The 22,875-nt window shown below is 28.0% G+C and overlaps 7 protein-coding genes and 1 pseudogene across 10 annotated transcripts; 4 read left to right on the plus strand and 4 right to left on the minus strand.

Annotated features, from left to right (window-relative positions):
* The first annotated feature begins 161 nt into the window (after positions 1-161).
* On the plus strand, positions 162-11,540 carry LOC126869451 (long-chain-fatty-acid--CoA ligase ACSBG2). Of its 3 annotated transcripts, XM_050626013.1 has the most exons (14): positions 179-309; positions 967-1,133; positions 5,855-5,922; positions 6,055-6,106; positions 7,114-7,312; positions 7,386-7,520; positions 7,603-7,798; positions 7,875-7,976; positions 8,050-8,196; positions 8,874-9,346; positions 9,723-9,937; positions 10,013-10,164; positions 10,234-10,359; positions 10,449-11,540. In XM_050626013.1, exons 3-14 carry the CDS (start codon positions 5,860-5,862, stop codon positions 10,641-10,643), a joined length of 2,055 nt encoding a protein of 684 aa, XP_050481970.1. In that variant the 5' UTR covers positions 179-309; positions 967-1,133; positions 5,855-5,859; the 3' UTR covers positions 10,644-11,540. The 3 variants fall into 3 exon arrangements, with proteins under 3 accessions (XP_050481971.1, XP_050481970.1, XP_050481969.1); XM_050626014.1 differs by lacking the exon at positions 967-1,133 and having other exon boundaries at positions 162-309; XM_050626012.1 differs by lacking the exons at positions 179-309; positions 967-1,133 and adding an exon at positions 4,690-4,739.
* A 302-nt stretch (positions 11,541-11,842) lies between these two features.
* On the minus strand, positions 11,843-13,857 carry LOC126869470 (alpha-endosulfine). Its single transcript, XM_050626062.1, has 3 exons — positions 13,228-13,857; positions 12,875-12,991; positions 11,843-12,710 (listed from the first exon to the last, which is right to left on the minus strand). Exons 1-3 carry the CDS (start codon positions 13,267-13,269, stop codon positions 12,540-12,542), a joined length of 330 nt encoding a protein of 109 aa, XP_050482019.1. The 5' UTR covers positions 13,270-13,857; the 3' UTR covers positions 11,843-12,539.
* A 43-nt stretch (positions 13,858-13,900) lies between these two features.
* Positions 13,901-14,793, plus strand: LOC126869466 (uncharacterized; annotated as a pseudogene).
* LOC126869454 (proline-rich protein PRCC) lies at positions 14,681-17,015 on the minus strand. Its single transcript, XM_050626017.1, has 3 exons — positions 15,890-17,015; positions 15,764-15,820; positions 14,681-15,696 (listed from the first exon to the last, which is right to left on the minus strand). Exons 1-3 carry the CDS (start codon positions 16,298-16,300, stop codon positions 14,782-14,784), a joined length of 1,383 nt encoding a protein of 460 aa, XP_050481974.1. The 5' UTR covers positions 16,301-17,015; the 3' UTR covers positions 14,681-14,781.
* A 151-nt stretch (positions 17,016-17,166) lies between these two features.
* LOC126869472 (39S ribosomal protein L34, mitochondrial) lies at positions 17,167-17,704 on the plus strand. Its single transcript, XM_050626063.1, has 2 exons — positions 17,167-17,356; positions 17,437-17,704. Exons 1-2 carry the CDS (start codon positions 17,316-17,318, stop codon positions 17,636-17,638), a joined length of 243 nt encoding a protein of 80 aa, XP_050482020.1. The 5' UTR covers positions 17,167-17,315; the 3' UTR covers positions 17,639-17,704.
* Positions 17,654-19,221, minus strand: LOC126869459 (pseudouridylate synthase RPUSD4, mitochondrial-like). Of its 2 annotated transcripts, none has more exons than XM_050626028.1 (4): positions 18,865-19,221; positions 18,588-18,793; positions 18,323-18,512; positions 17,654-18,263 (listed from the first exon to the last, which is right to left on the minus strand). In XM_050626028.1, the coding sequence occupies exons 1-4, from the start codon at positions 19,072-19,074 to the stop codon at positions 17,766-17,768; spliced, it is 1,104 nt and encodes a 367-aa protein (XP_050481985.1). In that variant the 5' UTR covers positions 19,075-19,221; the 3' UTR covers positions 17,654-17,765. The 2 variants fall into 2 exon arrangements, with proteins under 2 accessions (XP_050481985.1, XP_050481986.1); XM_050626029.1 differs by having other exon boundaries at positions 18,588-18,765; positions 18,897-19,218.
* Positions 19,222-19,315: 94 nt separating this feature from the next.
* LOC126869456 (26S proteasome regulatory subunit 10B) lies at positions 19,316-21,351 on the plus strand. Its single transcript, XM_050626025.1, has 7 exons — positions 19,316-19,556; positions 19,724-19,803; positions 19,875-19,914; positions 20,000-20,136; positions 20,208-20,580; positions 20,663-20,926; positions 21,004-21,351. The coding sequence occupies exons 1-7, from the start codon at positions 19,460-19,462 to the stop codon at positions 21,192-21,194; spliced, it is 1,182 nt and encodes a 393-aa protein (XP_050481982.1). The 5' UTR covers positions 19,316-19,459; the 3' UTR covers positions 21,195-21,351.
* Positions 20,249-22,850, minus strand: LOC126869458 (tRNA (guanine-N(7)-)-methyltransferase non-catalytic subunit wdr4). Its single transcript, XM_050626027.1, has 2 exons — positions 21,400-22,850; positions 20,249-20,397 (listed from the first exon to the last, which is right to left on the minus strand). The coding sequence occupies exon 1, from the start codon at positions 22,586-22,588 to the stop codon at positions 21,425-21,427; it is 1,164 nt and encodes a 387-aa protein (XP_050481984.1). The 5' UTR covers positions 22,589-22,850; the 3' UTR covers positions 20,249-20,397; positions 21,400-21,424.
* Positions 22,851-22,875: the final 25 nt, after the last annotated feature.

The following is a 22,875-nucleotide window of genomic DNA, read 5'->3' on the forward strand; positions in this document are numbered from 1 at the left end:
GTCCATAAATTTATCGAATTCACCATTTGATTTATTCATTCTTTCTAAGAGGGATACTAATAATTTTTTGTTTAATCTATCGGTTTGCGTTATTTCTCGCACAACAGGCTCACAGTTTACAACCGGAGGGCGTTCCGTTATTTGTAGTTTCTGTAACGTATCGTTTTCTTCCTTCATCGGTGTTCCTGGCATTTTGTATTGTTCGATGAAAATATCACGTTCCACAATTACAAACTTGATTTTGTGAGAAATAAGATTATGTGATCAGTAATAATAACCTTACAGGCAACAAAATTCTTTAACCTATTTGTAAGTACATACTACATACCATCTTCTGCGCATGTAGATAACTTGAAGAATTTTGTGCGCGCCTACATATGTATGTACTATCATTTCAAACAGTTTATTTCAGCATAATTAACTATTAAATGTTCGTGTTTCTTTAAAATTTAATAAAATTTGGATATATAATAACAAATACATACGAATTTGAATTTCGCATTTTAATTTGTTCAGCAAATCTAAAATCAAATGTATTGCATCTATAAGATAATTAATTGTAAAAATTATAAAATATTCATATTTAAACATAAAATCTTAATATTTTAATGTATACATGTACAAATATATTTGAAATTTAAAAAATCATATAATTTGTTTAATTCAGTAAAAGATATGCCCAAAAAAATAAAATATTTTGTTTGTTACAAATAACCATAGCACATAGCAAAAGAAAAATATAAAATGTTATCTTATTTTTCCATTGAAGATGAATTTGTATCTTTTCAAAAAGAAAGATTTATCCAATTATTCGTTATTTAGAATATGTTTAAACGTTTCATTGAAACATGTACAAAGTGCAAGTAATTATGATTTCATTTCCATATAAAGTACAAATTCCTACCACATGGTAAGAAGATTTTATGTAATTGTCGGTTCCAAGTGTAAAATTTTCATATGATACAGATCGTAAGTTGACTGTGGATTAGCGCGGTAAACTCAGAGTTTCATCAGTATCGTAAGAACTTTCGTACCGTGCGGAGTTATCTAGTGGAAGTCTCAAGAGATACAAATATATTTTGTATATTCGTCAACTTATAAAATTGTCACTCAGAAGGAAACCAGGAACCAAGGTAACCACATCTGCTGACGCGATTTATAGAAAAGTTTATTATTCAACCGCAATATCTTTATTTTTAAAATAATAAAGATAAATCTTCATTTTTATCTTGTAATTTTACGAAGTTTAATGTAAAAATTATTATAAATATTTATATCTCAATATTTATGAATTTGAATAATTAATTGAATTTACTATGTAATGTGTAATAAATAATCAATCAATTTAACGGTAATATTTTATTGAACAAGAGAAATAAGCATTCTGCGGTATAACAAATTCATAAACGATATGTATATGAATGTGATGTTTATTAACTTCGATACACTATATACATATACGTATGTAAAATTTTATATAGCGTGATCAGCAATTCCGGATTGTCACTTTCCATTGATTCCTTATGTTCAATCGTCTTATAATTCTTTTTTAGTCGTTTTAATATTATAAGAGGTATTAGAAAGAGGTAAAAAAGTATGCTTTATTGATTCAAAAAGAAACGTATCCTTTTGCAATAAACCGTTGATTGGTTAAATTAATGGGATCGTATGTTTATTTAGTTGAGGAATCGACCAATCACGAATCTCAACGTCAATAGAAAAAGCTTAATGACTGCGTTTATCAAATATTGTCATTTACTCTAAATCGTCATAGAATAAATAATAAAGCGATGAAACATAAACATCACTGAACATAGTGAAACGTTATACTATATATATGTGTTTATATTCCTTATTTAAATGACTATCTTTACGATTCTTTTGTAATATTTTTTATAATAACTCGTATAATTACTCGTTAAAATAAAAGTTGCTAATTTGTTGATAAAATACTAGTAAAAGCTCATTATCATTACATTGACTGAATACTAACAATTACTCTTAATAGCCTTTTTCCATTTCTTTCGCAATTTCATAAAATAAATTATTCGAGCTCATAGACCCACTTTCTTGTTTTCGAATGAATCGGATTGTAGTAACGATTAACGGTACTATTCCCAGTGGAACACAGGGAAAGAGAGTTGGGATAGAAGGAAACTTCTATCACAAAGATATCAATAACGTTAACATTATTTCTTTTTACGTTTAGTCATTTATAAATTTTAATAATAGCTTTATACAGCCTCATAAGAGCTTACTGGCGATATTTACGCAAATTGATGTTTAATAACGATGAGACTGTAATAATCTAAATATACACAGTGCTCTCAGTTTAATCATTAAAAAGATTACAGTTTTCTGAAATGAATAAGCTACTAAACGAAGAACGGTATCACTGTGTTGGATTGGCTGTCTCAGTGCAAATGCCCCAGTCCCAAACCCAATGCATATCCCATTAATAATTTTTTTTGGTCTATTATAAAGCACAAATTGAAAGCAAAACGTATTTTAAGGTTAAGAACTTATCAAAGTGGTCTATTAACCCTTTTTGCGCCGACCGAAAGAATTGTACCTAAATAAAGAATACCGAACCAATTTGATGTAATTTGGTAAGGTTGATATTGGTAAGAATGATATTTACAAAATTTAAAACGGAACATATTACGAAATAAAGAAAAAATAAATTAATGCCAATTGTATTTCAATATTTGTTGAAAATTATACTAATAATACTTATCCACAATCAATAGGAAAAATGGAAAAATCAGTTTTCTTTTATAAACAGTATTTGCAAATAAGAAGAATCATTGTTTAGTCATAGTTTGATGTAGAACACGTAGTGTAAAGCATAAATATTGCATTCTCAATTATTTGTAACAAAATTTCTAATATCAAAACACAAAACTAATTGATAATCCCATGATGCACAGTAAGCGCCAGGAGGATTACTTGCTCGAAAACAAGTGAGCTGGTATAACATCACTGAAATAACATTCTAATATTATTATAAACATCTATAGTTATCCGGCTATTGAAAATGTGTAATATTTACTTATTATTATTCACACAGATAATTTATAATTTTGCACAGATTACAAATTGTGCGTGAACTTCGCACAGGCCCACCAAAAATTTGATTCTCGTCCTATCGATGTAAGATTATTTTGTGAAACATAAGAAGATACTCTATTCTAAATAGTATTATCTACAACCTGTGACTAAGGCTTCAAGCAAATCTGCCGTGTCGAATTTTTACCTTACGGCATTAGCATATACACAATCTCGGTATCAATCATCGCAGAATATAACAAAAAGTTAAACCCCTAAACAATTTTTTCAATTTGTGGAACACCTCACACAGGACTTCTGCAGAAAAATTCAACCATTTATAACGTTTTATAAAGTTATTTTGAGATGAGATTCAAATAGTAAGGCGTCATCGTATACGCAACGATATATCGTTGTTGACACTTTTCGCAACTGTTGCTAACAACGATATGACGTTGATCGGTACCAAAGAGGTTAAGACTACAGTCGAAAAATATGGGGGTCACTACCTGTATCTGTAATCGATAATCGTATCAAAAATATATTAATTTTTGTAGATATATCGTGTATCGTTAATACACTATTATGATACACTATTATCGGACAGACTGTACTTGACGCCTATAATTAATGAACTTTTAATTACAACGAATAATTATAATAACTAATATGACGATTATTATGCTTACTTTTTCGTAAAACACTATTAGAATATTTTACATAAACTTAGAATCAGACTGCAAATAAAAACAGATTGAAAATTGTTTGTTCTAAACTTTGAATTAGAAATAAATGATATAGGTAAAAAGAATTCTTTAGATTCATAATTTAATTAATTATATATTTCGAAGGAACAACATATAATAAATATCATGTCGGTTTTGAGATATCTTTTTAAGTTTCATACATACTAAAAAATTATATTCCGAATAAAATTGTTCATTTCCGAAGTTAATTAAATATTAAAGTTGTAATTTGACTTTAATTACATATTAACAGGGAAATATCATTTGTTGTTACATAATCTGAAATTATCAATGTCATGTCGTTTCTATTTTTCATCTAATAATAACAGGGATTTCTTCTCTTGTCTTACGTAGTAGTATTCGGTAAATAAAATTGAAATATTGATATGGATACATGATGCATGAATATTTCGTTTTTTAATCTTCCTTCTTACAGCATCTCGCTTTTGCTACGAGACACGAAATTATGTAATATGTTATAAAGTCCAATTACTTTTTTTTATTCTTCGTCACCTTATTTGTGATTTTTATTAGTTTTTAGATATGCATTTAGCTTAACGGTCAATGTCGTTTATAAAATCAACAAAAGGATTTAAAAACGATTATAAATCACTCAATTGCTGAATCCTTCGACATTCTTTGAATAATTTCCACCTAAGTTGTATTTTCGCTCAATTTCGCGTCGATAGATTCCACGAATACATTAAGAAATAATGTTGTTAATATGTAATCTTGTGCTGAAGCTTTTTTGTGACAGTAAAAATTATTTTGTTGTTTAAAAAATCGGGATTGAGATGTAAAAATTCGAGAACAAGATTAAATGTACCGCCGAAAGGCAGTACGATATTCTGTTATTGATTTTCGCTAGTCGAACAATACCTTTGTAGTTTCAGCAGGCCAGTGAACTTCAAATTTCATCTAAAATGGTTATTCTACTTTTCAAAGGTATTTGTTAGAGTTTTACTAATTACAGATGAACTATTGGACACAGAATTTACATAAGTTATATGAATATTCCGACTAATTTTATAAATTATCATTGAACTGATAATTTGATGAACTTTCACTTGATGAGAAATTACAGTGTAATGATACTAAACGTATGATCTAAATTCAACCTACATATACATACATGTAAAAAATAAACTTCGCTGACGTTTAAAAATAATTTATCACTTACTGTACGCGATATGAGTAGCTGTTACTGTTATATTTATCAAGTGTACTTTGTTCACATCATCTCATGTCTAGAGTACATAGAACAGAAGAAAGTTAAAAAAAAGTAGGTAGAAATATCACATTTAGTCTAGTTACAACATCGTTATTCTGATAATTGTTAAAAATATATTTTGAAGGCCTATGAGAAACTTCGCATTATTATACAAATGGCTATAAGTAAACAATTCATAATAATGAAAATTACATACAAAAATATCGCGTTCACGAAAGTTTTCTTTTCTCTTCTTTGTATTCACACGATGCGGTTTAATTACGCAAATTAAACTTCCTTCCGCGTCTACTTTGCTTCTTCTTGAATACTATATTGATATTACATCAATTATTTATACTTGTTGAATTTAAATTATAAAAAATTTGGTTATACATAATATAACATACATTTTTCATTTAAGTTGACGATTTTGAATGCTTTGAGATCGTGAGGTCAAAGATTATGACACATCTATAGATTATTCTGTACCTTTTGGTACAAAGTTTAGTGCAGAGCACTTCGTATAATTTTGAAATAATTTTGCGTGATGTTGAAAGATACATTAAGTTCATACCGCATTTCAATAATTTTAATATATTTGGATAGTTTCGATTTCCGACAATAACAAATTCGTGAAATGTAGCTAGTGTTATCATTTATAATAATACGTAATGTATAGTAATATAGTAATGAGATTGAATCATTCAAATCGTTCGATCGTATATAATTATTATCTTCGATTTAAATTAGTCATTGCATTTGAAAAAATCACACTGCATTCAATCATACAATACATACTATAAAACAAACACATATACACTATTATAACACATATAATATGTCATTTTAGATAACATGAATACGGTGCAGCCGCTCCAGACAAATGAAACAATAAAAGAATTTACGATGAACAACAAGGTACGACAGTAAGAAAATGATCAAATAGCAAATTGAAAATTTTTAATTTAATTTTTCATTTTTAATACCATCTTTACACAGTGAAACAAGAAGAATGATATATTGATATGAATGGTATTTTCAATATTACAGGATATAGCCAGTGAAGATTCCTATTATCCGAGTAACGAAACTGGTCTAGATGGTGAGTATCTATGTGAATCCTGTATTAAAAAGTTTTGAATATACGAATATAATATATACAGGGTGTCCTAGCTGAAGGAAATTACTTAATTATTTCTGTGTCTTTGTTTCTAATGCCATGAAAAATGTTTGTAGATATAAATGATTTCTAACGGGGAACATCATGCAAGAGAAAGCTTTTGATTTGTTCGTTTCTTTTTTTTTTTTTTTTTTTTTTTGTTTTTTCGAGATTACCATTATTTTTTATCTAAGAAGCAACGAGGAAAGCATTTAAATATGTTTGGATTATGATCTTCAGATAACCTTGAACACTAAGAGGATGGTGAAATTATAAAACGATAATTCGATGGTATGTGAATTTACGGTTTATGTTATTACATTTTGAAAGGGATATTCGGTGACAACTATTAATTTATGTTTATCGACGGATATGAACAAAATCCATTCTCTAAGTAACTGGGCAGCGATCATTAATGTATTGATAAAACTTTCAATCTGACCAGTTATTCAAAGCGTGAAAGAGTTGAGCTGATTTACATTTATAATAAGGCAAAACGACGCGTAAGAGAAGTTATGTGATTGTATGTATAAAGAACGAGTTTCCGATCGCAACAGTCCATCGTGTTTATCGTATGTGGAGATAATTAAAAACTTCGAACGAATCAATGACGTTGAAAATAAAAAGCTATCACTCGGAACATTTCATTTATTTTAAATTTCAAATCGTGAGTTTACATACTATTCTAACATTGTCTCAAGCTCATCTGAAGGTCATGATTCAGGCATATATACGCTTTGTACATAAAAAAATGACAATGAGCGAACAACAATTTTTCTTCCATGATATTCTGCTTTGGAAATTATTTAATCATTCATCAAATTTAATCGTACTACAGACGTTTTTTATGGTATTAAGAACAAAGGATATATTTAAGTGGCCTTCTTCAGCTGGTACACCCTCTATGTTATCATTATTTATTATTTATGTCATTTATTCTATTTTTATAGGACCTGATCAAATTTTGCCCGCTGATAGTTTCACGACTACAAAAATAGACGGACGTGTACGAATACAATTAAATAACGAAGATTTTAATCCCATATCAATTCCTGGATTATTGTCAAATACAGTTAAAAAATATCCTAATCATATCGCTCTAGCAGCAACACCTGATGAAACTGGTCACAGAAGAACATATACTTTTACGTAAGTAATCCACAGAGAAAGTATGAAAACTTGTTTCACATGAATTATTCATTTCGTCACCTTATATGTTTAGCGAGTATGAAAATCAAATAAAAATCGTGGCCAAGGCTTTTATAAAATTCGGTTTAGAACGATTCCACGGGGTTTGCATTCTAGGATTCAATAGCCCGGAATGGTTGTTTTCAAATCTCGGCGCTATATACGCAGGGTAAATATCTATATCTACGTTTCTGAGGAAGATCTATAATATTTAATTTCAATATTTCATACATAATTTGCAATTCATTTAGAGGAATTGCTGTCGGAATATATACAACCAATACTCCAGATGCATGTCAACATTGCCTTCAAACTAGCCAGGCGAACATAGCAGTAGTCGAAGATTCAAAACAATTGGAAAAAATATTACAAATAAGACACAATCTTCCTCATTTAAAAGCAATTATTCAATACACCGGCACACCGAACGAAAAGGACGTTTTAAGCGTAAATCATCTTATCTATAATCTATGATATCGAATTCATTATTATGAAGTGAATAATAATAATAATTTCTTTACAGTGGAATGATTTAATAAAAATTGGAGAAGCAGAATCTGATGACAAATTAAACGAAATTCTGAAAAGAATTGCAACGAATGAATGCTGTACTTTGGTTTTCACGGTACAAAACATCAATTTTTTATGAGAATACTTTTACGAAGTGCCATAAAAACAAATATGTCTTTTATTTACAGTCAGGTACAGTTGGATATCCGAAGGCTGTAATGTTAAGTCATGACAATCTTATACATAATGTTCGATCTATGAATAGAACTTTTAAATTTAAAACCGCTTATGAACATATAATCTCTTATTTGCCTTTATCTCACGTTGCAGCACAGGTAAATTATCTAAATTTTTTGTTTTAAATTTCTAAAATTATATGTTATATTATACAGGCAATCCCGCATAATGTCAAGAGTAAATGATGATTCTACGTGCAAAAATAAGACGAAAATGTAACATGAAATTTTTTGTCCAAGACTCCCTTTTAGAGAAAATCGAGATTAAACATTTATCAAGTGTATTTGAACATGGCTAATTTTGGATTAGACAAGAGTAAATGATCGACAGAAAGATATTCTACATGTGAAAATGAGTTGAGGAAGTGCAATAAAATTTTTTTACAAGATCTTTTGTTTTCAAGAAAAGTAAATTTGGAAAATTTATCATATGCGTGTGCTAGGCCAATTTTTAACTAAACATGTTCAAACTCTGTCTTCTTTAAAACGAAAATTTTTACGGAAAAATTTTATTCTACATATATTTGACTCATGTTTGCATATAGAATAATTTCTTGCTGATTGATTACTTATACTTAACCAATAATTAGCTATGTTCAAGAATGGTGGACAAATTTTCAAATTTGATTTTTTCAAAAACAAAGCCTTGGGCAAAAAATTCTATATCTTCGTATTTGATATATTGTTGCATATGGAATTGCCGCTTAGTTGGTTGACTAAATTATGTGAAACAGTCTGTATATGTTGTAATTATATAATTTTTTTGATAATTCTAGGTAATCGATATATATTACTGCATATATACAGTTGCTACGTTACATTTCGCGGACAGGAATGCTCTTAAAGGCAGTTTAGTTAATACTTTACTTGAGGTACGACCTACCATATTTGTAGGTGTACCAAGGGTATGGGAGAAAATATACTTTAAACTGCAAAGTGAAATTAATACTGGATTTATTAAAACAAGTATTGTTTCTTGGGCAACATCTCAAGGATATCATTACAATGTAAATAAAATGAATGGTAACGATCACAAACATTGGGGCTATATCTTTGCCAAATGGCTAATTTTTAACAAAATAAAAACAGCACTTGGTTTGGATAGATGCCATCATTGCGCTACTGCAGCTGCCCCCTTAAGTACACATATCAAAGAATATTTTTTAAGTTTAGACATCCCTATATTTGAAGTGTATGGAATGTCTGAATGTAGCGGTGGACATATTTTAAGTGCACCTGATCATTTCAAGTAAATACCTAATTACTTTTGTACACGATATCCTATTTAAGTTGATTGCCGTGAATATTTTAGAAACTGAAAATATTGATGCTGAAAAATGTTTCAAATAAAAGTTAAATGAGTCTGGGTGACATTTTTTAAATTAATTTCTTTTTAATTTAGGTTGTTTGCGTATATAGCAAATTTTTTAAATTTAGGAATTCTACTTATCTATCTACAAAAGACTAACATTGAATTATATATCTTCTGAAACTATTCATTCGTGTCTGAAATATTTTTTATCATCTTCTGGACACATTCGCAATGACCGATTTAAAAAAATGTATATCCAATTAAATTTTGATAATTTACTACATTAATTTTTTCTAATCTATTTGATATTCAGATTAGGTTCTGTTGGTCGAACTATGGCTGGACTGAAGACAAAATTAGATAATCCAGACAGCAATGGTGAAGGAGAAATTTGTATGTATGGAAGACACATATTTATGGGATATCTAAATGAACCTGAAAAAACAGGGGAAGCATTAGATGGAGAAAGATGGTTACACAGCGGTGATCTAGGAAAAATTGATTCAAATGGATTTTTACATATTACAGGTAAACTTATTTTAAAGTACAAATTCTTTTTAATTTCTCAATGTTAGTCTTAATATATTTTTGTACCGAATGTAGGAAGAATAAAAGAATTAATTATTACTGCTGGTGGAGAAAATATACCACCAATTCATATAGAAGAGCTAGTATTAGCTGAATTGCCTGCATTAAGCAATGCTTTATTGATTGGAGACAAACGAAAATATCTTACCATATTAGTTACTTTAAAGGTAAGATGAGATTTCTAAGTATTATAATGTTTACATTACTGTTATTTATATAATTTGCATATATTTCAGACTAATGTTAATACTGAAACTGGTGAACCAACAGATGACTTCACTGAAGAAACTTTAAAATGGTTACAATCTATTGGAAGTACATCAAAAACAATTTCTGATGTTTTAAAAACACATGATCCTCTTGTAAGTTTGTATATACCAAAAGCTTTAGTAAATTGAGAATAAATTTTGATATTTATTGAACATTATCTATAAACTTTACATTTTCTTAGGTATATGAAGAAATTGATAAAGCAATTAAAAGAGCCAATACGAAATCTATAAGTAATGCACAAAGAGTACAGAAGTTCCAAATTTTACCAAAGGATTTCTCACATGCCACTGGAGAATTGGGACCAACGCTTAAACTTAAAAGGAATGTTGTTTATAAAAAATATGAAAATTTGATAGAAGATATGTATAAGTAAATATTTAAAAAGGTCCTATTTATTACTTAAAAGAAGGAAAAACGAAAAAACATTTCTAAAATAAATACAGAAGTTACAGAAGTCAAAATATGCCTACATAAAGTGCTTTAATATTCAAATTAATTATGAAATTACATAATTTAGAAAATTTTAATGTAATATTCTCACTACTAATTTATATGTTACTTGAATTAATCTTAATTACTAAATATTTTAAACAAAATTTAATTTTAAAACTTCCATAAGATACTTATTCTCTTATAACAACTATAAAGAAAGTAGACATAAATTATTTTTTTGAAATTTGAATATAAGATACATGTATAATGTATTTAGAAATATTCAGTATATATATATATATATATATTATAGTATAATTAAAACAAACTTTTATATAAAACGTTTTGATAGAAAAACTTTTGGTATAAAACATTTTGTAATTTATTAAAACTAAATTATTGCTTATCGATATATTTTTCTCTGTGACAATAAAATTTACACTAATTGTTTTTTGATATTCCATTAAAAAATGGATAGATAAAAGTGGTTAAGAATAAAATAAGTGCCTATTTCACATTACTGTAAATAATAATTTTTAGATCAAATTATATTTATATCTTTAAATATGAGTTACATATGAATATAATGGTATGTGGGTATTGAATATATCTAAAATAAGTTTAATACTATTACATTAAATATCTATATATATAAAATATAAAGATATAAAAAAAATAAATTTTATTTGGCAGATGTGGGATATAACACTTAAATAATATAGTGAAATAGATAAGTAATGTATGTATTAAAAGCTTTTTAATATTACATAATTGATACTTTTGTTCAATTTATTATATTTAGCTGAAACATTAATGAATAAAAAGAATACAAATTTTTTCCAATGTGCTTATTAATATATGTATCATAAAAATATTTCTTAATATATACCTAAAAGCTATAATTAATTGATGATGTAATAATAAAATTATCTTATGTAAGTGCACTTTTTAAAAATTTTACTATATTAATTACTTTTAAATATAGAAAAATGTATTTATACAACAAAATAAAATTATTTAGATTTCTATATGCTTCGACATAAATGTGAAAAATAATTAATGTTAGTTAATGTGTAAAAACCTATTATTTAAATCATTTTTTTTACCAAAATAATGGATAGGTAACTAAATAAATATGAGAAAGTTTAAATTACAATATATTACTAATGTAGTTTACAATAACCAAAACAACTATTATATTTAAGTTTCTTTTATGCTACATACAGATTCTTATGATAACTTGACATCTTATAAGAATATAGTCTATTAAGCACATCACAGCAACTTTGGAAATGCAGGTCTGTATAATGTTTCATTCTGAAACTCTATTGCATATACAAGTGATTACATTTACAGTATCATCTTTTATCATCAATCTCATATTTTGGATTAGTTTCATTGCTTATTTTAATAGGAAATTTTGGAACTCTACATTTATGTATTTGAATCTAAGATACAATGAGGATTAACTTAGACCTCAAAATCAACTTACAAACAACATAAAAATTGCTAAGTATTAACACCTTTAGTACATGAAAAAACAGAATTATAATATTTGACACATGATACATTGTTACAAATTGTTACAATTTTTATTCTTTTAAGTGCCCTATATCTTCAAATATAACTTTTAAGAAAAACTTTCATAGCACACATGTATTGTATTAAAAAGCAATATATTGATAATGAATAAGCATTCCAAAAATATTATGAAAACTAATCTTTTAAGATAATACCATCTACAAAACATAAAGATACTGAACATTTAAAATTTAGATTGTGTATAATCGCATTATATATCACTGGAGTTACGATACTTTTAAAACATTACAAAAACTTATGATGTACTTGTTGTATTAAATTTTTGTTGGATAATAGATGTCTTTCGTTGTGGTACAGTTTCAGGTGTAGGTATAGCATCACCTGTTGGCAGCACACCAGCTGGTTTTGGCTTAGCTGTATATTTTTGTTTTGCCATTTGATAATCTCCAGAATCAAAATATTTTTGCTGAAAGTTTTTTCACATATAACTTAGAAAAATTTCTTTATGCCAATTTGCATTATAGATATATTTATTATAACACCACAATTATTTAGCATTTTAATCAAAAAATTATCCATTAACTCATAGAAGTTTAAATAATTAATTTATATATATGTATGTATATATACCCCTTTAGCTAGCCTCTTCTGTAGAAATGCTGAATGTCCACTAATTGGGCGACCAGTATTTGGAAATTTTGCTCTTAATTTTGCTTCTTCTATTTTTTCAATATCATTTGAAGATAACTGAAACAAAAATTATTTTATACTTTTTGATAGTTATTGTGTATAGATATAATTGTAAAAATCAGTAAAATTACAATATTGATACAACATTAGCTTTAACAACAAGCATTATCTTCAAAATATTGTAACATTTAAACTTTCTGGAACAAACTTGAACATAATTTAAAATAATAAATATCGTATTATAATTTAAACGCAAGACAAATAGAAAACTATTATTTATTTTAATATTATACCTCAACTGTTTCAGACAGTTCATTTGCTTGATCGTTGCTCATCGTTGGTTGCTGTTTCTAACCACTTTTTTGATGATGACGGCTTTTAGAATTACACAAGTATCGGTCAAATATTTATTTCAACACTACAGCATAAAAGCATATGGCGCAGAGACGCCGATTTTTTACATTAAAACTCGTTCTCGTTCAACAAAATTTAATTATTCACAATTTTAGAAATTTTATCATCGCCGAAAACAAATATCTGTCAATGAAAGTGGACTCAACACAGGCAGCAACAATATTTCGCATACAGTCATATATTTCTAGATAGCCGTTACCAGAGTTTGATCTAGGTGTAAATTTTCATAACGTACAGACGATAAAAATCAATATTTAAATAAGGATTTATAAATACGCACGTCAGCTTATATAAGCGAATTGTCATAAAATGTGGTAATAGTTTGATGCAGATGTGCATTTGCGAAGCGGAAAATGCGGTCGATAAAAATGGTTAACATAAATATTTCATCTCACTAAATCGCTTTTCTTGAAAATGTGTGTTAAATTTGTGAATAATCAATGAATAACAAAAGTGTAACGGCGAGGTAAAAATGCGTAATATTTATGAAATTCTTTTACAGCCTTATTAAAGTTTGATAAAAATGAAACTACTATCACATCATATAGTAATCATAAATAACTCTTAAAAAACAATAGATGGAATTTTTTACGCAAAATTGTAGCGCAAAATATCATGAAGAACTTATTTTGCTAAAAGAACAGTCGTTACTACAACCTCTGCAAAAAGTAATGTTAGAAACAAGCGAAGAAACTATAGCTTTCAGGAAGGAGATATTATTATTATTGAATAAATTAAACTTGGAATCACAATCTTTGCCTAACGACATCAAAGAAGAATTACAAAAAATAGTCTTGCCTTTAAGATATGAAAAGCTAGGTGATTTTGATGCTATTACTCTGAATATAGTGAGTGAAAGAAAGAAAATAGAGGAAAAGAAAAGACAGTACGAAAGAAAAACAACTAGCGTTATTATGTGATGATTCTAGAAAATGTACTATTTTTCCAAGGAAACTTAATTGTTTGCAAGAGGCTGTAAATTCACTTGAAAGCATTATTGAGGATTCTCAAAAAGAACAAGCAGATATTCGTTGTAACCATGTTTCATTATTTACAAAGTTAAAAGAATATCAGCAAACTGCAGAAAAGTTAGAAACTGATTTAGCAGATATGCAAGTAGAAGATCTTTATCCCCAAAAAATATTAAATAAGTATCATAGGTATTTAGAAATGTCAGATGAATTAGCAAAACTTATCAATAATTTAGTTAATATAGAGATTTACCACCAAGTTTACTACAAGCTAAACCTCTAGTTGTAATTAAAAAAAAGGAATATGAAACTTTAAAGAACACCTTTTTGGAGAAAACAAAATGAATGATAGGTGTAACAGTATTGTTAATCAATATCTTACTTTATAACTTTTTCACTTTTATACAATAACAAAGAAAAAATGTTGTATGTACAAACATATCTAATACAAGTCTTCTATATTTAAAAACCATATTTTGATTGTGTTTGTTTTCTGGTTAACCTATTTTGTGCCCATTGATTCTTCAATTCCATTTCCATTGCCTTAGCTTGATGTGCTAAGTATGTTATTTGGTGTTTCTTTTTAGACTGAGAACTTACTCCCCCACCTTGCATAGATATTGGTCTTTGTACAGGCTCTTCTGTTAATGCTTTTACTAACCATTCCCTTTCATCAGGTTTAATATCTTCTCCATTTATTTCTATAATATTTATTTCTTCAATTTCTTTAGATTTTCGTTTCACTCCTCTTTTCCCACAGAGGTACTCAATAGCCTTATCATCAAAAGCCACATTACCTTCTGAATCTACATTATATTCTTGTTCAGGCAGTGGTAATTTTGGACCTATTTCTGTCTTATTTTTTAATAGTATTTCTTCTCTTGGTAAATTCATGACGTTACTCACTAATGTCTTTTGAGATTCATTGATACTCATTTCTGTTACAACTATATCAGAATTACCAGTGGACCAATTAGGTAAATTATTATCTTCTTTAGGATTATTTTTAAATTCTAGATCAAAGTTATTTAATTCTACATTAACATTCAAGGAATCTGGTAAAGTGGAAGATGAAACAGTATTAGCTGTTGTTAGTGCAAAGAAATCTGTAACAGAATTACTATCACTGCCTATGGTTGTGTCATCTTCATCGTCAGAATTTGAATCATAAGTTATACTTATGGAACTTTTTGTTGTAATAGGTTTTATGAGTTTTCTGCTATTTGAATCTTTTATATATGTATCTTTGCTAGGTTGAACTGTAATTTGACTAGATTCTTTAACAACTTTATTAATAACACTAGGTACTAAATTATTGGTACTTTTGACTTCAGTTCCTTTAGGTGGTGGCAACAATACTAAAAGTTTACTACCCTTCTGAAATTATACATGAATTTTAATTTCATTCATTACAAATTATTTCTTACACATACATAATACTTACACTTGATGATTCAACTTTATTGGATTTGAATTCATTTTCCTTTGCAACATCTTTAAACTGCAATTAAAACAATGTATTGATTCACAAGAAATAAGAGAAGTACATAGAGATAAAATTTTATCTTACTTCAGATAAAGACGGCACTGTTATTTTAACTGGAACTCGATTCCTTTTTATTGGTCTCTCAGATTTAAATTCAATTTCCTTTTTCGGTGGTATATCATCTTCTTCTGTGACATCCTTTGCTTCAGTAATCATACTTTTGGGTTTAGGTAACTTATCAAAGTGTATTTTTTCTAATGATGCGCTTGTCTTAGGTATTTCTATGTTAATACTATTTTCACCACCTTTTTCTGCAAATATACTGTGTTCTGAAGTAGGTAAATATAACTTGTGATTTGTGTGTAAAACTGTAACCTCTGGAGTAACTCTATTTTCGATTTCGGTATTGCAATTACTTCTTTCATCGTCTGAACTTTCATCACTACTTCCATATGCAACGAGACTCATTTTCACGTGAAAAGAATTATCGTTCATATAAATAAAATCACTGCTTGATGCAACATATACGTTAGAATTAGAACCTCAGAAAAATATTAATGACTGTATAATTATACACATACATATACAATGTATGAGAAGGTATGAGATAAATTTATTTAATGTATAGCCAGAGATGAACTCTGGTATAGCCTGAAAATTTCTCTATTATTTTTGTTGCTTTCAACGTTATTGATTCAGCTAAGAATAAACAATAAACTTTTAACGTTATAACCACTAGTGAGATACAATTCACGATCATATAATTATATAATGTAATCGTTTATGTGATCGTAGTCATAATCTATACAACAAGCCGAAGCAGTAAACATAAACAAAATGTGATTGCTGCGACTGCAATTATTGGCTGCCGACTATACTCCATCCAATGAGAGAGTCAGTAAAGATAAACAAAACGTGATTGTTGCGGTTGCTGCTATTGTCTACTGCTAGTTAAACTTGCGTGTATATACATTCTATATACATATATATGATACAAATGGATGCAATCTTCTTTGTTTGTTGTGCCATCGTGTAATTCCCCAGACACTTCTCGTCTCTGTATTCGCATATCTAAGCAAAAGTCACCTAGTGGTAGAATTCGCAACTGCTGAAAATTATACCATAAAACAGGTTCCTCTCTGATTATATACCACGGTTATACTAAAAACGTTAAAAATTATCTAAAAATTTAGATTTTTAATTCAGTTGTTAAATTGATTCCTTTGTCACTTTAGCTTTACAAATAAATTACATGTTACATTGTTTGTATTGTAACATGTTGTAAATTACAATTACATGCTACATTATGAAAAATCATAAACATGATGTATTAATTTGAAACACGATCATGTGAACCGATTCGTATTTGCCTCCATAGCAAATGACCTTAGCACATACAACTTTCAGGTGCAAAGACAACGCTCTCTGGTAGGACTTGGGTGTCCGAATAATACCTAATTTGTGGTTATAATAAGTTAAAGTATAAAATTACTTTTAAAAATTTTACAATATGATAGGCACTTTATTCTCCAGTGCATGTCAAACATTTCCGTATGATGTTATTCAGTATATTTGATCGAAATAATATATAAGTAAATTGGTGTGCTTTTCTTAGTTACACTGTTTTACAGGCGGCTTGCATCGTTGAGTTCAATAATAACCAATCCATGGGGTCTTATATTGAGTAGAACTAGAATGAGGTATCATTTTCCCCGTCCTAATGAGCGTCGTCGTATTAAACGACATGGATGGGATACAAGGATGTCAACTTTAAGTGGACGGAAAATTCTTATGAGAAGAATATTGAAAGGCAAATACGTACTTAGTCATTAAATATTGTACTTTGAGTCATTACTAAATAATTATATTGTTTTCTTAAATAAATATATTAGAATACTATATATAAGGTTAAGAAATATGATTTTACAAAATAAAAAAACTCATATTTAAATCATGGTATTTATAATGCTGATTGTGATTTACAAGACATTATTGGCATTAAATATTTAAAATCAAGCTGTTTACATGTCCAATCAAAAGGCGGCATTAAAGGAGCTTCAATTGTTAAAGTTTCTCCAAAAAATTGTGGTAGAACTACTGACTTTAAGTGAATGTGAGCAGGAATAATTTCTTGTTGATTAGGCCTTACATTTAACAATCGCAGAAGTCTTATATCCAATTTTGGTAGTCCAGGACTACTAAGAAATGGGTCAACTCTTACATAAGTATTCCCTATTTTCTGAATCCGAGATGCATAAATATTATCTCCTAGAATTGGAGTATACAGATATGTAGTAGCAAACACTCTAAGAGCATTTTTACTATGAGTAGATGATTTTAATTCAATTAAAGAACACAAATTAAGTGTAGAGTTGGATAACACCTTGTATTGTGTTTTTAACAGTTTTATCTTGCGATACTTTTCTTCATTATGAGACCATGATGACGTAAGAATTATCTGAAATTTTTTTTATGGTAATATATAATTTCTTTTCAAACAGTATTTGATAAACTTACCTTTCTGTGTTTAAATTGAGGATTTGAAATTAATTTCATTCCCAAACGGGTCTGACCTTTCAATTGTTTTGGTATACCGACTGTAATTATCCAATAAGTGTTTGTTTGAAAGTGAGAACGAGCACATGCAAGTTCTATAGCATGATGAACATGCTCATCTGCTGCTAATAATGTAATACCACTCATATACCTAATTTCAAGAGTAATTGTGAATGTAAATAAGAAACACACTATTAACAATTATTAATAAATGATTTGTAGTTACATTTCAGGGCATCTAACTATAGTTAAATTTAAATAATTCAATTGTTTAGCTATATAAGGTAAAGCATCATTTAATGTATAATCTATACCATTGGGTAGATTATTTCGTATATGTATTGTGCTTGTGTCAAGAGACTTGCGTCTTATTCCGTATGGTTTATTCAATACTACTAATCCATCTATAAAATCAAAATTAAAATTTGAAACCTTATTCTTATTCCGTATGGTTTATTCAATACTACTAATCCATCTATAAAATCAAAATTAAAATTTGAAACCTGAAGATATAAGTTTATGTCAAGTGTATTACCTTTATTATAAACTATATTGTTTAAAAGATCATCCGAAAATTGTCTAAATGATTTCCAGGGATGAATATGTTTATAAGGATGATTTTCCATATAATTTCTTTTCAATATTTTTCTACATGATGTAGCTGTGGTATATGCACATTTGAGTGCATAAGATCTAGTTATTAAAGTTAGCATTCTAATTTCATTGATTCCAATACAATCTTTTTTCTGATTTCATCAAAAAACTATCAAGATACAAGATATCTTAAAAAACACAGGTTAAATCACAGCTGAGTCGATGTAGTTAAGTAATAACTCAGTAAATAAGTTGTGTATGTATACATAGTAACATTTGCAATAAAAGAGGATTCACAATATAAAAGCAGTAAATAATTAATTTAAATCCAGCTTTAATTAGTACTATTGAATATAAAAGGGATATTTCGGATAAAATATTTGTCTTATTAAATTCTGAAATTAATATTTCAAAATAACTATATGCACATAACACAGGCCTTACAGCTTACACGGTGTTCATAGAAACATTGCCTGAGACAGTTAGACAGCAAATTAAGTAAAGATGGCAACCACCGTGGATTCGGTTAGGGAAAAAGCCCTTCAAGATTATCGAAAAAAGCTTATAGAACATAAAGAAGTGGAGTCACGTTTGAAGGAAAGTAAGTTAAATCTATTAGATATATTGATTTTGCTTGTTGTACTTCTATACAAAATTTGGAATACTTAACCTTAATCTTACATACATGGATTATTATTATTATTAAAAAACCTATTTATATTTATGTACATGATTTAATAAACTTTTACCATATTTTTATCTTTTTAGTGAGAGAGCATCTCAAAGATTTAACAAAACAGTATGATAAATCTGAAAGTGATTTGAAAGCATTACAAAGTGTTGGTCAGGTATGTTATAAATCTTATTTTTAATGATTCTTAGTATTTTCTATTATAAATGTAATGTATTTACACTTTAGATCGTCGGAGAAGTATTGAAACAACTTACAGAAGAAAAGTGTAAGTTTAAGTAAAGTTTCTGAGTAAAATAAAAAGGTGTCCTTATATATAATATATATGTAAACACATAGGTTTTTATTTATAGTTATAGTAAAAGCAACAAATGGTCCACGTTATGTTGTTGGATGTAGGCGCCAACTTGATAAAAATAAATTGAAATCTGGAACAAGAGTAGCCCTTGACATGACTACTCTTACTATAATGCGTTATTTGCCCCGTGAGGTAAAATTTATTTTGCCATAAATCAATGTTACATATTTCAGTAAACTTTAAATGTTTATTTATATATTTAGGTTGACCCATTAGTTTATAATATGTCACATGAAGATCCTGGAGATGTTACATATAGTGCAATTGGTGGTTTAAGTGAACAAATACGTGAACTGAGAGAAGTTATAGAATTACCATTACTAAATCCTGAGTTATTTCAAAGAGTTGGTATCACCCCTCCAAAAGGATGTCTCTTGTATGGCCCACCAGGAACTGGAAAAACATTATTGGCTAGAGCAGTTGCTAGTCAGTTAGATGCAAATTTTTTGAAAGTTGTGTCAAGTGCTATTGTTGATAAATATATTGGTGAATCAGCAAGGTTAATTAGAGAAATGTTCAATTATGCACGAGATCATCAACCTTGTATTATATTTATGGATGAGATTGATGCAATTGGTATAAATATTATTGTTCGTAAGAAAAAAAGGAAGGAGGAGAGTAAAAAATAAAATGTCTTTAATTGTCTATTCTTATGCAGGTGGACGCAGATTTTCGGAAGGTACAAGTGCCGACCGAGAAATTCAAAGAACTTTGATGGAATTGTTGAATCAAATGGATGGTTTTGATTCTTTAGGTCAAGTTAAAATGATAATGGCTACAAATAGACCAGACACTTTAGATCCAGCTTTGTTACGACCGGGTAGATTAGACAGAAAAATCGAAATTCCACTACCCAATGAACAAGCACGTTTAGAAATTTTAAAAATTCATGCTGGTCCTATATCTAAGCATGGAGAAATTGGTAATTTTTATCTTTACTTCAACAAAATTTCTTTTTTCGTTTTATAGACGCTCCTAATCATTTTAAATTTATTTCAGATTATGAAGCAGTAGTTAAGCTTTCAGATGGATTTAATGGTGCTGACTTAAGAAATGTTTGCACTGAAGCAGGATTATTCGCAATAAGATTAGAAAGGGAATATGTAATACAAGAAGATTTTATGAAAGCAGTAAGGAAAGTCTCAGATAATAAGAAGCTTGAGTCAAAATTAGATTACAAGCCTGTTTAATTTATATACATATAATGATTACATGAAATTTCAAATTCAATTCATTTACTAAATACTGTGTGGATTAATAAATTTATCTTACTTTATTGTAATACTATTTGTATTTTATAATGAAAATATGTATGAAATTTCTATTAAACATTTTATTTCAATCTAATGTTATTTTTTATAATTATATTTTTTTCTATATAAAAATCATTCATACCTGCTTTAATGTTACATGCAATTGATTATGCATCAATTGAATTTGTAAGACGCGTTTTTTTCCGTTGTAAATATTCTTGCACATTATCATATTTTCTTTTATACAGGATTGAAAATAAATTTTGTTGAGTAAAATCTTTTTTTAGTGTTTTCCAATAATTATTTAAGTTATTTATTTTATAATCTGCTCCATCAGTAAGTATAAAATTGTTATTTTTAAATTCATATATTTTAAATCCAAGTTCATTTAATATCCATAGATTATTTTTGTACAGATAACATTCTATTGGTTCGCTGTCTGCAATTATAGATTGCACATATACTACTTCAAAGTTTGATTTTGATGTGCTATTAATTATGTATACTAATAATAACGTATTATTATAAAAGCTCATTATAGCTAAAGATGAAGTTGTATTAAGTGCCAAAAGCTTTAAATGTTTAACAGGTAAAACATCAACAAACTCTTCTAAGTTACAATTATGAAGTTGTTCATTAAACTTTTCAATATCACTTTTAGATATTTTATTATGAAAATTAATACATAATAATTCTTTTCCAATCTTGTAGTCCCATAATATAAACATTCCATCTCCTCCACAAGATATTAAAACATTTTTGTCATGAGGTAATTCCAAAATGTTTGTTACAAATTTTGTATGTCCTAAACAATAGGATACAATATTATATGAATTTGGGAACATAGACACTCTAATTTTTTCATCTCTATCTGTTGTAATAATGTACTTTCCATCTTCTGTAATTAATACGTCAAGTAACATTGATAAATGTCCTAAAAGTAGGATCCCATTGTCAGACTGCTTATTAGAAAATAGGTAAGCATCTCCTGTTTTATCAGCAACAACTATGTCGTTGTTTGGAGTAAATTGCACTTTGCTGACAGCTCTAGGAAGTATTTTATTTAACACAAGATTCTGACTTTTTCTTTCATACAAACATAGTTGCTTACGATTTGTATAGACAAAGAAATATTTTCCATCATATGAGAACATTACGTTGGTAATCGTGTGAGAAGTTTCTTTGTTTACGTTGTTATGCAAATCAACTTTTTTATCACTTTGCAATTTAGGTAAAGAAATAGTTGTTTCTGTACCATTTTCAATATTATACATTACAATTTGTTCATTATTACATATAATAATGTCTGATTCGTATATACAAAAACTCATTATTGAAAAATGAAATTTTTATGAGCAAAAAATACAATAATTTTAATTAGAATACTATTTTTACGTTTATTATTATGTTGTTCATATATTCGAAAAGAATAAACTTGTATATATTTTACTAAGTTATACAATTTTAGTAAATTAAATCCTTTTTTCGATTATATATCACATATATTAACTGTTAAAATTGTCAACATTCACTGCACATGAATAGTTCCGCGTGGATTGCATGTTGAATGTGTGATATAAACTATACATATAAACTATATTATGTCCATCGAGACGTG

This window comes from Bombus huntii, chromosome 9 (genome assembly GCF_024542735.1).
Source record: "Bombus huntii isolate Logan2020A chromosome 9, iyBomHunt1.1, whole genome shotgun sequence".
Taxonomy (NCBI): Eukaryota; Metazoa; Arthropoda; class Insecta; order Hymenoptera; family Apidae; genus Bombus; species Bombus huntii.